The sequence below is a fragment of the Phaenicophaeus curvirostris genome, chromosome 12 (assembly GCF_032191515.1).
Source record: "Phaenicophaeus curvirostris isolate KB17595 chromosome 12, BPBGC_Pcur_1.0, whole genome shotgun sequence".
Classification (NCBI taxonomy): Eukaryota; Metazoa; Chordata; class Aves; order Cuculiformes; family Cuculidae; genus Phaenicophaeus; species Phaenicophaeus curvirostris.
In genome coordinates, this window is record NC_091403.1 from 9,292,411 (window position 1) to 9,305,748 (window position 13,338).

At 45.9% G+C, this 13,338-nt stretch overlaps 1 protein-coding gene across 2 annotated transcripts in view; it reads left to right on the top strand.

The window, feature by feature from the left end:
• Nucleotides 1-13,338, top strand: part of NTRK3 (neurotrophic receptor tyrosine kinase 3) — a 211,941-nt gene that overhangs the window by 174,128 nt on the left and 24,475 nt on the right. For both annotated transcript variants that reach the window (XM_069867254.1, XM_069867255.1), the window contains exons 14-15: nt 824-996; nt 5,876-6,119. In XM_069867254.1, the coding sequence (XP_069723355.1) occupies nt 824-996; nt 5,876-6,119 (417 nt within the window). The remainder of the gene's footprint in view (nt 1-823; nt 997-5,875; nt 6,120-13,338) is intronic.

The window sequence follows — 13,338 nt, forward strand, 5'->3', positions numbered from 1 at the left end:
TTTACAAAGTGCTCATGGAACAGCCCTCCCTTGATACCCTGGGATGACAAGACGCTGCTTTCAAACTACTCTGTGATGCAACTGCATGGTATTGCATAGACAAGTGGTCTCCACCCGTGGGGAACCCTCCCCAGTCACTGTCTGCACCCACAACAACATCTTCATAGCAACCCAGTGACGTTGGGCTGGTACACACAGCCTGGAGCCTGCAAGCTACCCTGCCATGGCAATGTGGAGGATGAGATATTCTCAATAAGGATACTGATTTCAGCATCAGTCTGCCAAGGGAGCTGTTCTAAACGGCAGGGAATAAAAACATGATTTTAAAAATTATGAGAAAAGACTTGACAGTGTCCTTCTTCAGAGGCGGTTTGAAAAATCCACACAATAACTGCACAGCCAGGCAAATCCATCTTCTGAATAAAGGCAGTGCAGTCAGCTATTTCAAAATAAAAGACAGATAGCAAGGACTGGCTGGCTCAGGAATTTAATAATAATGAGATATGAAGCCATCCACCCCTAGGTCACCAGTACAAATCCTACCCAAGCTGGGAATAATTGGAAGCTATTACCCTCTGAGGTATGTTTGCTGCTGCCTAGGAAATGAGTTGGGGAACCCGCTGGGCTAGTAACTACATGAGCAAAATGCCGAGCTGGTGCCACTGGCACCCACCATCAGCCTTACCAGTGCAAGTGGGCTGTGGCAGCAGCAGTTCCTCTCCCCTCTCTTCCTCGTTGGCTCTTCTGCCGTGCTGTGACCAGCTTATTCTGGCTTTACCCCAACCTGAGCCCACCCTTTGTGTATCTGTGCCCCTTCTTTCAGGCGCTGAAGGACCCCACCTTGGCAGCCCGCAAGGATTTCCAGAGGGAAGCAGAGCTGCTCACCAACCTGCAGCATGAGCACATTGTCAAGTTTTATGGTGTGTGTGGTGATGGTGACCCGCTCATCATGGTCTTCGAGTACATGAAGCATGGGGACCTGAACAAGTTCTTGAGGTATGTGCAAAGGAGGGCATGGGATGTGCTCTGTGTCTGCTCTGCAGACTCAATGTGGCTTGTTACAGATCTGTGGTGCACCAGGGACCCCACTGCCATGTGGATGGCGGTGGATTGCATGATGAGAGTTGGTTGTTCCAAGGACAGTGTGTAGCATATGATGGTCCTCACTGGATTTGGTGCTTTATTAGACCTACCCCAACATTTCCTCTTACGTAGTCTCAAGCTATGGAAGCCAGAGTTTTCTTCTTCTGCCCCAGCAAGTTTGAAGCTGCAGGAAGAGTGGCTGCCATCCCTGTCTGCTTTGCAGGGGCAGGGTGTGAAGCCGTGGCTGTCAGCAGCTCCGAGTCCAGTGTCCCTAACAAAGCCATGCCCTGCTGAAGCAGGAAAACCACTAGCCAGCACTCCCATTGTCACCCAGTTCCTGCTTCAATAGCAGCAGAACCAAAACCTTGAGAAAATTCCTAGAGTCCTTGGTCTGATTGGTATCCTGGGCCAGTCTGATCTCTGGTTCTCATTCCTGTACTCAGAAAAGAGCTGAGAAAGGCTGGAGGGGCCTCCGGCAGTACCTGTGGAGTCCGTCCTCATCAAAAAGATGCTGACTAAGGTACAAAATGCACTAACCTGTGACACCATGCTACTCAAGAAGCTAGGCAAGGCCTGACAAAGTGTGTTAATTGCATTCTGTGTCTCTAGAGAGATGCAAATTGCTGGACCCCCCTCCCCAGTCATCATTCAACCATTTCATCAGCATGAGACAGATCGTTTGTGTGCCCTGACTCTGCCAGCGACAAGGGGCAGGGAGCAACTGTGAAGGATGTTTGTGGTGCTGTTCTCCCATGATACAGAAATTACGCTCTGCAACCTGTGTGGAAGTGGAGTGGTACTTACCTTTTGAAATAATTAGTAGGTTTATTTCCCAGTATTTAGAAAATTGGACCCTTGATATTTTCCTGTTTTGACTGCTAAGTGTGAACATGATTGCAGCAGGAACAAGAAGCTTGAGCACAGCAGGTCTAGATCTGGAGTTGGGATACACTTGGTAATTACTTTTCCACCTTTGCAGTCAGTTTCTAACGAGGAAACACAGATCCTTCTCTGAGGAATTCATTTCTAACCAATCATCTACACCAGAAGAGGGAAGGACTCAAAGGTTTCTTCCTTTCTCTGTGAGCAGTGCCAACCTGTCTGCAGCCTCCCTGGGGCAGTTGCAAGGCAGTGGCTGAGTTGGGAACATCCCTACATTGATTTCCCTCCTCATTTTGGCATAGTTGTGCGTAGATTGAATATGATTTTATAGCTCAGTCTCTGACTCGTTCTCTGGATAAATGACATCCTTCAGAAGATATGTGACAAGTGAAGGCTGATGATATATTAGCTTTGCAGAGCTCTTCATAACCACGTTCAGTGGGGAGAAGCCTTGGTTACCCTGGGACCCTCTCTTGTGGTACCCTCTGTTGTAGGGGCCTGGTAACCTCCCAGCAGCAGCAGACCATGCAGCTACAGAGCAAGGAGCTATGAGCTCCCTTCTCTGTATGTTGACATGTTCTAGGCAGTGAAACCCCTTTGTATTCCAAAGAAAGCTGGCTTTTGCGACAAAAGAGCTTACACTCAGCAAACAGAAACTCACAATGACTTAGGGGGCGTATGGAAAGAGAGACTTGGGCTTTCCTTGTCAGCTATCTGCTGGTGGTAAATTCTGAGGGACAAGAGCTACAAGGGTATTAGAGAGGGTTGGTGATGCAGGCATGCAAGCAGCAGGTTTTATTGTGGTATGATTCACCCAGCCTACCAGGGAAGAGTTGCTCCCAGGCACTGGAGGCCAAAGACACTGGGAGTCTGTAACAGACACTCAGATGGACTTTTCCCAGTTTAATTGCAGAAATTGGAAAAGCAGTAAAATGGAAGAGGCTCAATTTAGACATAGTTTCCTAGAGAAAAGCACAATAAATAAATTCCCCTAAGTATTGTTAGACTTTTGTGGGCTTCCCAGAAAAGAGAGGATTTTACTGGTCTGTAAAATGAACTGCTGTGGCAAGACCCACCAGGCAGGCTAGAGGTGAATTGTCTTGGGATGGTTCTACTGGGCTCCCAGAGCCCCTGCATGTAACAGCATTGCTGGTGGTGTGACAACTTACCCTGCCCTGGGCACCAGGGGTGACTGTGATCATGGTGTCCTGGAAAAGTGGTAGTGAAAAGATCCTGCTGTGAAGAAATACGGACATTGCTCTTCAGGGAGCATGGCATCCCTAGGACCAGTATATGCAGGGACTGGAGACTGCCCTCAGGTTGTGTGCATGACAAGACTGGGAGCTCTCCTGGCACACAGGACCACCTTCCATCTCTGCTGGCCAAATATCTCCAATGGTTATTCCCTTTCCTTCTGTCACCAGTTTTCTAGTTTTTGTTTTCTGTCTGTGGCAGCAGAGAATTTGAAGTAGGGGTATTTGCTATTACTGACCCTCTTTGGAGTCTATAGGAAGTTGTTGCCATTTGCTGTTAACTCAGAAGGACAATAGATTTTGTTGGAAAAGTTGCATAGCTCTAATATCTTTGTGTCTAATGTCCTTTGTGAGCAGCCCCACAGTCAGACTGTGTTGGGACACAATGAGGCATTTCAGCAGAGGAAGCCAGAGGGGTTATTTTCTTCCACATGTTGGCAAAAGCCTTCATCACTCCATAATAAAAAAAAACCAAACAAAAATCTCCAACGCTTCTTTAACATGGGATCCACACAATTTTATGATCTTTGTTTAAAGCTGAATTAAACCCATTTTCCAAGAAGAGATAGGCAGACCCCTCTCATGTTCCTTGGAGGTTTCTTGACACAGCTGAATGTGCTAATATCCCTTCTCTTAATCTTGTAAATACGTTGATACATCTTTCTTCTGGACTATGACCATGTAGGATAGAGAAAGAGAAGGAGGGAGTTGTATGTTTTATTATAGGACATACCGAGATGTGTCCTATATTGTAGGAATGTACAAAAAGCCAGTGAATTAAAGGTGTTGGCTGACCATTTTTTAAACATAACCTGTTCCTTCACAGATCTTTTGTTAGAGGCCATTATTGTATTTGAAAAAGGTGACAGTAATGAGACAGTAACATATCCTTCCCTTCTCACATAGGAATGTTTACCTTTGATGACAACAGATATCAGCTGCAGCTAAATATGGTGTAACTGCAAGGCATGACTGGTACAAACTGTCCAGCACAGTTTTAGAAGCTATTGTTTGTGTTACTTTGCTGGTTTTGGCTAACCTGCTCAGTCCTGGCACAACTTCACCTGCTGTCAACATCTGTTGTCACCAACAGGTAATTTTCTAGGGTAAACCCATTAGTGGGCTGTTTAAATAAGACATCAAGCAGTCATTTCTGCATATACTCTTCTGCAGCTCCTCCTTGCCCTCAGCAGTTCTTCCAGTGCACTACTGCTCCCAGCCCTGCCACCCACAGTGCTGCTCCCAGCCAGCTCATCCCACAGTCACTGCAGCATCACCCATTCTTGGCTCCTGAAAAGCACTCCTGGCTCCTCCACACTTGTTTCTGGACTTCCTTTTCTCTTCCAGTTGTCCTTTCTACCAGGCGTGGAACTTCAGAGCCATGTTCCCAGTGGCAGGGCAGCAGGAGGGAGCTGAAGAGAGGGGCATTTGTAAAACTCTCTGTTGAACCCCAGATGCCTGGATGCTAATGGTGTGCCCTGAAGCCCAACAGAGCAATTAGGAATCAGAGACAAAGGAGGGAAAATAATTAGATCTTGTTGTACGTTGTTCAGTCCCACGTCAAGAAGGAGAGAAAGCTCTGTACGTGTGACTTCAGTTTGCTATCTCTCTGTGGGGTTACTGCTGATGACAGGGGTGAAATGCCAAGAATCATTTCAAAGAGAACAGTATGAAAGCCTTGGAGGAAATGCTGTACTGTATCTTAGTCACAAGGAGGAAGGTCATGGCAAAATCTGTTGCTTTTCCCTAAATATGAGGGCTTTTGTTATTCCACATTCACACATGCTGCCACAGGGTGAGCTTTACCAGGGGAAAAGACATCACAGAGGGAGCACGGCAAAGGCAGGCTCGATACACAGATTGAAAGGGGACTAAAAAGAATGACCTTAAGTCCTGCATTTACAATGCACTTGGTTCAGCAAAATATTTCCTTTTGTTGCCCAGGATGTTCTTTGCATCTGCTGACATCCTGGTCTTACCTCTGTACCTGTGCTTGTGCCTTCACAGCTCACAGTACTTGTGTTACCTCTGGGATGGATTAGGGTATAAAAGGTGTTTTCTGGGGATGAAGCTGCTGGTGCTCCTCTAAAAGGTCTCTATGATCTTTGCCTTTATTAATATCAAACAGGGGGTTGATGTTTGGTGATGTGGTGTTTGGAGGAAATAGTGCAGGTTGTTTGGGATTAATAAAGAGACTAGGTAGCAAGAATATGATGTCTGTGGAAGAAAAGGGGGTGTCATCTCTGCCTCCGGGAAGGTTTTGAAGATGTAAGAATTAACTGCAGCAAACATGTAAATATCTGGAGGTTCATGAGTTTTGCATAGGTCATGCCAGAGAATAATGTCCATATTGCATCAAGCCAACGGTCCCTTTGTCCTGACAATATGTCTCCATCTGTGGCCGTAAGAGGTAGCTTGCAGTAGAGTGTGGATAGGAGAAGGATGTGTGTCACTTGCCTATCAATGTTCCCCCAACTTCCTATTCTCTTAAACTTTTCTGGTTTTTGTTCCCACTGGAGCTCTGTGTACATCCTCACAGTGCAGAGTTGGAGGCTCGTCCTCACCCACCCCCGAAGGAACAGCAACCGTGTGGGATTCCTGTCTCCTGGTCACTTTTGAGACCCAACTCTATGCTTTTTGCTTCTTCCTCCCTATAGGGCACATGGCCCAGATGCTATGATCCTCGTGGATGGGCAGCCTCGACAAGCCAAAGGGGAGCTAGGGCTATCCCAGATGCTCCACATCGCCAGCCAGATCGCCTCTGGAATGGTGTACCTTGCCTCCCAGCACTTTGTCCATAGAGACCTGGCCACCAGGAACTGCTTGGTCGGAGCCAACCTGCTGGTGAAGATTGGAGACTTTGGGATGTCAAGAGATGTCTACAGCACTGATTACTACAGGGTAAGGCAGATCCAGCAGCAGTGTGATGTTCAGAGCAAAGGGAGACTAGGAGATGTTACAGTAAATCAGGTTTTGGAGCTCTTGGGCTCACTCGCTTGGTTATTCCCTCATTGAAACATGTGCACAGATGTCCATTAGGCATCCCTGAACCACTGTCTTTACTTCTTTTCAGTTCTAGGCATGCTTGTTGCTCAGACATCCATGCAGATGCCTACACAGAGACCTCTCTGTGATACCCCAGCACACAGTCACAGGCTTTGGGATGGCTCCGAAGTCATCCCATTCTTCCTTCCTTCCTATTTTTCTCCCTCTTTTTTGAAGACGTTGATAACTTTAAGGTAATCTGAAGAGAAGATAAAGACTACAGGCCGTGACCTCTGGTGTTGGATTAAAGAAACTTAATACAGGGACATAGAGAAAAGGCAGCTGAAAGACTGACTGATAAGTGCATAAAATATGAAAGAGGAAATAATAGGCAATTTAGGTTCAACCTCAAAATACTTTTTTCCAGCAGGGTCATCATTTAGACAATGGAATAATTTGCCAGAGGTACATTGCAGAGAGCCTGTCATTAAAGAAGTTCAGGAAGCAACTAGATAAAAATGCCTGGGTTTAGTGCAGTGGCTAATCCTGCACTTGTCTCTGGGGACAGGCTCAATCAGTCAGGATGACTTTTCAGTCTTTTCTTCTGTGATTTGTGCTCTCACTGTCCGCTTGTCTTGCACACTCCTTTTGTACCTGTCTGCACTGCCTTGTCTGCACTGGATGGCAGCCTTGCTGGGGGAGCAGCGTGTTTCTCGCCCTTCCTCAGCTACAGGATAAGCTGAGACGTGCAGAGTTTGAAGCACACTGAACTAGGTGTTTATAGCTGGGCCGTCCACCAGCAGAGAAGGGCTTTTCAGGCTAAAGAGTAGTGGTGTCTAGCCTGGTACTTGGACTAAGACTGGTTTACTTCTGATTACAACATGGATGTTTGGCTCTGAGGATGATTTCTATCAGCAACCTGAGAAAGGATTGACCTACGGTCTTGACCTGATTCAGAAAGTTTTCTTTCTGTGATAGGCAGTTGCCAAATGGAATTACTGTGTTGTGGACGAGTTAAAATGTGATCAGATTTCTACTGAGACATACCACCCCTCCCAGCTCAGAATGTTGGTTTATCACTAAGTTTCATTACCAATGAGGGAACCAGTCTTCGCTAACCAGTGCAAAAAAGCCCATGGTGGGTAAAGATCTTGGTGCAGTTACTGGGCAGTGATGAGGGAAGAGAAAGGTGGCTATGGTCCCATTGCTGTTTAGACTACAGGAAGGAGCAAGAAGGGAAGAGAACAGCCCAGGGGAGGATGAGAAGCAGCCTGTGAGATTACCCACATTCTTGCCCGACTTCTTTCCTTCAGCCGTGATAAACCCACCTCAACAACAGCCTGTGTCACACTGCTTGATACAATCCCAGCCAAGCTTGTGTTCCTGCAGCACCCAGAGCGCTCTCTGCAATGATAGAATTTGCTGCCATTACCATGCAAAGACGGAGAGGGCCCCCAAAATGTGAGAAGCGAGAAGATTGCAATAGGCTGTTCACTGTTGTGGGATTTTTTTGTCTCCTCTGTAGTGGTGTCTTGTAGACCTCATCCTGTCTGTGCAAAACGCTTTGCTGAGGATTGCACCATGCTATCTCATGAAGTGTCTTAAGACTTTTTAATTGACTTTTCTCTGCTAACACAAATTGCCATGCATGACCAAGATAATAATTAGTTATCACCTGTTTACCAGAGTAAGAGCTGAGCTTCAGACCAACACAGGCTTTTGTTCTTAATTCATTTTCCTTTCTCTGTTTTCACTGGATTTTGGTGCTTTAAAAACTCTTGATCAGTAAGTCCTTGCCCTGCATACACGGAGACATTTATTTTGTTACAATCTAATGAAGGGTCCTAGCAAAATAGCATTCTGATTGCCCATATTTACATTGGTGACATTAGGGGCAGTGAGCTTACCTGACTTGCCCAAGGCCAGCGGTCAACAGGATTCAGTGGCAGAGCTGGGAAGCCCATCCAGGCCATCTGTTCCCCCAGCAAAGAGCAGAAATCCAGGGGGCAAATGTCCTTCATCCTTCCCCCAGCCACAGCCCAGTCACTCTCCTCCTAGCATATGAGAATCCAAATAGGAAATTGTAATTTGTCATTTACTGGGAATACCGTGCATGATTCCACCTTGAAGCTGAAACAAAGCGACAGGTGAGGAGATCTCTGCAAGAAGACTCACTTCAGTCTGCTGGGTCCCCATGTTTGCTCCTGCCCAAGCCCAAGAGCAGGAATAACTGGGCATGTGGATATGTGAGCGTGTTCTAGGCTGAGGATTAGCTCCTATCCATTTAATTTCTTTCCCATTTTTAATCTCTTAAAACAAAGAAAGAACACCATCTGGCTCCTGCATTTGTGAGATGCAGAAGTATTTTAACAAAGGTGAACTGCTTAATTTTCTGTTACACATTTGTGTAACAAAAGCAGCAGAGAGACTTTTTTCCTCACTCTGTAAGGCTCTCCATGTTCTGCCTGAAGACAGATGCATCCTTTTCCTTGTGCATCACGTAGGGATCCCATCAGCTGTTGCCTTTAAACCTCCTTTCCACAAGCAGGATGGAGAGAGGATGGTTGTGAAAATGTAGGTGGTGGGGAGAGGTGAAGGAGTATCTGATTAGAAAGTGGAAGAAAGTGGGGGGACTGGGGAGACAGAGAGAAGTAGCTCAGCATCTGTGTGAAGAGTAAAGGCGGGGATGCTGAAGAAGCATTTCTGTGATGTGTTGTGTAATGTGCTGTGCAATCTTTGATGTGGGTCTCTGTGGGCCGGCAGGATGGAATATATCCATATTGGAGAGGAAAAATTTGGGCGGATTTCATTTTCCTTGTTGTTTTCTTTAAAAAAAATGTGTGAGAAGGTGATTTTTTTAGGTATGAATCAGGACTGTGACAGAAGGTGGTGGGACACTGCAGGTCAGGGACGTTGTGCCTCCACTAAGCTGAATGTGGCTTGGGGACTGCAGCAAGTCAGGCACGTGGTGCCTGCCCAGTGCTGCCTGAGAAGATGGAGACTGTCACAGTGGCTGGGGAGGTTGTCCAGAGCTTGGGGCCCACCACGACTGGGTTAAGACACCCAGCTGCTCCCTCAGTCAGCAGACTGGGGTTTGGTTGATCTCAGAGCTCTTCTGTGGCTCTGAACTCACTTATGCTCCAGTATAATCCAGGAACTTTCCCTTTCATCCCCCAAAATGCGTAAGTCAATTCCAAAACAAAATCATATGGCAGCTGCCTAGGGAAAAGGCAGTATTTCTTCATCTTTGGAAGAGAACACAGTCTTAAATCGTAGTCAACTGTCCTTAATAACTGACAAGGTAATATCCTGATGTGAGTGGGACATCAGCAGTGAAGGCACATGTTGTGTAGAGGAAGGATTTATATAGGTATTAAACCTCATTAAGACATCCCTCTGTGCAGATCTTCTATGTCCCACCCTTCTGGCATCTTGCCCCAAATCCTGGGCTGGACTTGAAATGTAAAGGGGACTGAGCATCCAGGCATCTGTTCTGAGTGTGCTCCAGGTCACAGTTCATCACACAGAGGACACCTGCTTGTCCGAAAAAGACACATGCAGGATTTGCAAAGTGCTCTGAAAATACATTTCTATTTCTAGCAACACAGAGCTAAACATAATAACAAAAACTGTTCCCTGTTTCTGTGTCCTCACCCCTCTGGAGCATTGTTTGGATCTGGGAAAGACAAGGTTTGCAGGAAGAAATAATATCTTTTATTAGAACATACAATATTGTTGGAGGGGGAAAAAAAAGAATGAATTTTAGGCACGAGCCCTCTCTAAGCTCTTTATTTGTCTTTCTTTTTTCCTCCCCTTCAGTAGCATCAGTTGGTTTAATAAAAGATTAATCTCTCTTCCTATGAACCTTGCCTCTCACATCCTTAGACCATCAGAACCAAAACAACATTTCTGCTATGACTTTGGCCTTAGGTCAGTGTTCTTTAAAACATCTAGGATCTCTCTGGCAACTTCCTCCTCCTCCAAAGCAAGAAGGTTTACTGTGTAAACATTTTCTTTATTCTCTTTCTTTAAAATGGCTAGTGAAAACCCCATATTCTTTCAATAGTTTCAGTACCCGTTGTCAGGTTACTGTCTGATGACCATCTCCCATCTAGACCATCTCTTACTTTAGTTCTTCTCTGGAGTTCAAAATTGTTTCTTTCTCCTGGATACAGTCAGTTATTTTTCCAATGAAGTTTCCACGCAAGTAATAGATCATGGAGGTTTAGCAAGTGCCTGTGTCGTGTTCTGTTGGAGGCTCATTCAGCAAGGTAGATAAGACTAATAGACAAGCCATACATTGAAAATAAATTTAGTCTAACCCATACTCTCCCAGATAGAGGGTCCCTAAATGGTCAAACCATCATTGAATGGTGCTCTATTCCCACCAGCTTTGAACTCACTACAGAGGTTTAGCTGTGCTCTCCCAATGACATTTTTTGTGCACCCTTACCAGGGCTCCTTAATGTCCGTGTGTATCCCTCAGCTGTACAACACCCACTTGCATATCCCCTGATGCTCTCCTTGTTGCTTTGCTGTCCGTCTTGTGCAGCACGTTTGCAGTGTGGGAGATCGAGCCTAGCAGAGGGAAATCGCTGACCAGTCCTGTTAGCACCAGGAAGGAGGCCTGTGATGAATGTGCTGGAGTTCTGCACCATCACCTACGAAGGAGAATGCCATCAGGCAGATAGGAGCACTCCTTCTGAATTTTTATCTGGGATCTGGTACTGACTCATGCTGGGAGTGGGGGGATGTGCGTGGAAATGCTGCTGCTCTTAGATTTCTCTGTAGACTTGGTGTACAGTGGTAGGTAGGATTTGTTGGCTCTGGACAGAGAGCGAGCCAGGCTCTGTGCACCCAGACGGTGTGCTCAGGCTCCATTTCAATGTCAGTGGGTGGGGAGAAGCAAGTTCAGTCCTTGGCTGTGCTGACTGTTACGTGTAATCTTGTGTAGATGGTACAATGTGTGTGCCACATTCAACTTCTAACATCAGTTCTGTTTCCGGCACCTAAGTGCTGTGTACATACTATGCAGCTGAGCATCGCCTTTTGTCTCTTCTACCTCTTCTCTGAGGTGAAGAATACAGTGTGCTACTCTCCATTGTTTTCTGTCGTGGTGTTGGGAAGGTTTCATACCTGTAAGTATATGTTGCACTAAGGAAAGGACTTAGAGGTGGAAAGTAATTTTCTCCTGTGTTAAGGGATCCTGGGGAACATGTTTTGCTTCGTCATGCCTACATAAATAAGGACAGGGAAGTCTCATAATGACCTGAAGATGTGACCTGGAGACCTGCTAGGGAGGGACCAGTCAGGCAGAACCATAGTCTTGCTATGTGCAAGGGCCCATGTCTGCTGTTGAAAGTATTAAATAACCTTCTTGGCATCTGTCTACCCTATATGTTCCATCACCCCAACCCCTGATTTGTTATTTCTTGTTTTCATTGCGGTTGTTTCGCCTAGATGACACCTCTATGGGCCATGAGGTATGGATGATTCATGCCATAGTGCCTCAGAACTGCCCTGACTGGTGGTTAGGGGCAAAAGAACCAATTTTCCTTTGAATTGCAGTAAGGCTGGAAACAAAGAAGGTGAGGGAACCACTTAATGTGGGTGCGTGGGTTAAGTGTTTCTGTGCCTGTCCTGGTGTGTTCTGCGTGCGAGAAAAGTCAGTGTGATATTGAACATGCTGGTCTTTGATATCTCTGTGGCTCCTGTAAAAACCTCTGCAAATTGAATTCATGGCACAGTTCCTTATCTCCTGAAAGGAAGATGTAACAGCATCATCTTGTGTTTTAGCCAGACATTTTTCCTCAACACTTCCTCATTTCTGAGGGAAAAACAAATGTTGAGTCTTTTTTTCCCCCCTTCCTCCTGTTTGAAACATTAAGAGCCCTTCAAACAAAGCAGCTGAAGTGCAGAAGAATTAATTGAGGAAATCAGATTGTGTTGTATTTCTGGCATTTTCTCAGAAATGGTAATTGCCCTAATTCTCCTCCCTGCCAAGACCTCCACCCACGCCCTATTTCCCCCCTCCCCTTTTCCTCACTGTCTACCTGTCTTTCTCCTGCTTGAGTTGTTGTTTTCATGCTGTTGCCATTTATTTCATTTCAGTAATGAGAGGGATGTGGCAGGTGAAGAGCTCTCACAGTCTGGTGACATCTTCTTTGAAGCACAGGCACAAAAGAGCTGTTTGTTTTTGGGAAATAAAAACTCCCTGCTATGGTACTTGACCTTCGTGCTCACCTCTTCTGCTCAGGATATGTCGCTCCTGCATTGCAAGTCATTTGGTTCAGATTTTTTGTTTAATATAGTCTCAATGTCTGCCCAAACACTGATCTCCATGCTTAACTCCTGCAAACCACCCAAACCCTCACAAACTCACTGAGAGTTAATCAAACTTACGGTCTTTCAGTCAAAGCTCAGATTCATTCCCAGGCATTTGATTTGAGGCTTTGCTTTCTCCCAACCACTGGCCTGAGCTACAGAGAGCTGGGAGTTCAAAGCCTTTCAGTTTAACTTCATGACAGTTTTACCTCCATGACCTTCCATTTGTGAAGGTCATAGGTGTATCTAGCTGGGGAGGAATTGCTTGTTGTTCAGTATTTCAAGACCAAAACCACCTGGTGATGTACATGTCAGGTTTGGATCCAACAAAGGTGTAAAGTTGGTAGTAAAGTGGTGGGACTCCTTGTCTCAGGAGATGGTAGGTGCAAACAGCTGAGATGGGTTGAAAAAGTGATTGAACAGAATTGTAAAAGCTAAGTAATCTATGAGAGGCTACCAGACACAAAATATCTCCTCTGCTTCAGGAAATCTCTGTGCCACTGATAACTGAGGACTGGAAGATATTGTGGGACATATGCTGCGAGCTCTTCTGTTTCCCTACGCTCTGCTATGCATCTTTGACAGATCAGGGTCCCAGCTGACTGGACTTTGGCTGCTTTTAAAAGCTGTCCAGGCTGATCTCTGTTTTTCTAGGAGCTGGGAAGATTACTGGGAGTCACCAGTCAAGTGCTGGACCCTGGTGAGGGGTAGTGGCACCATGCCTAGCAAGACAGAGATTCAATTCAGGAAGCTGGGATTGTTTGTCATTGTAGCCAGACTACCCAAGCCTGTTCACCTCTGCTGTGAGAAG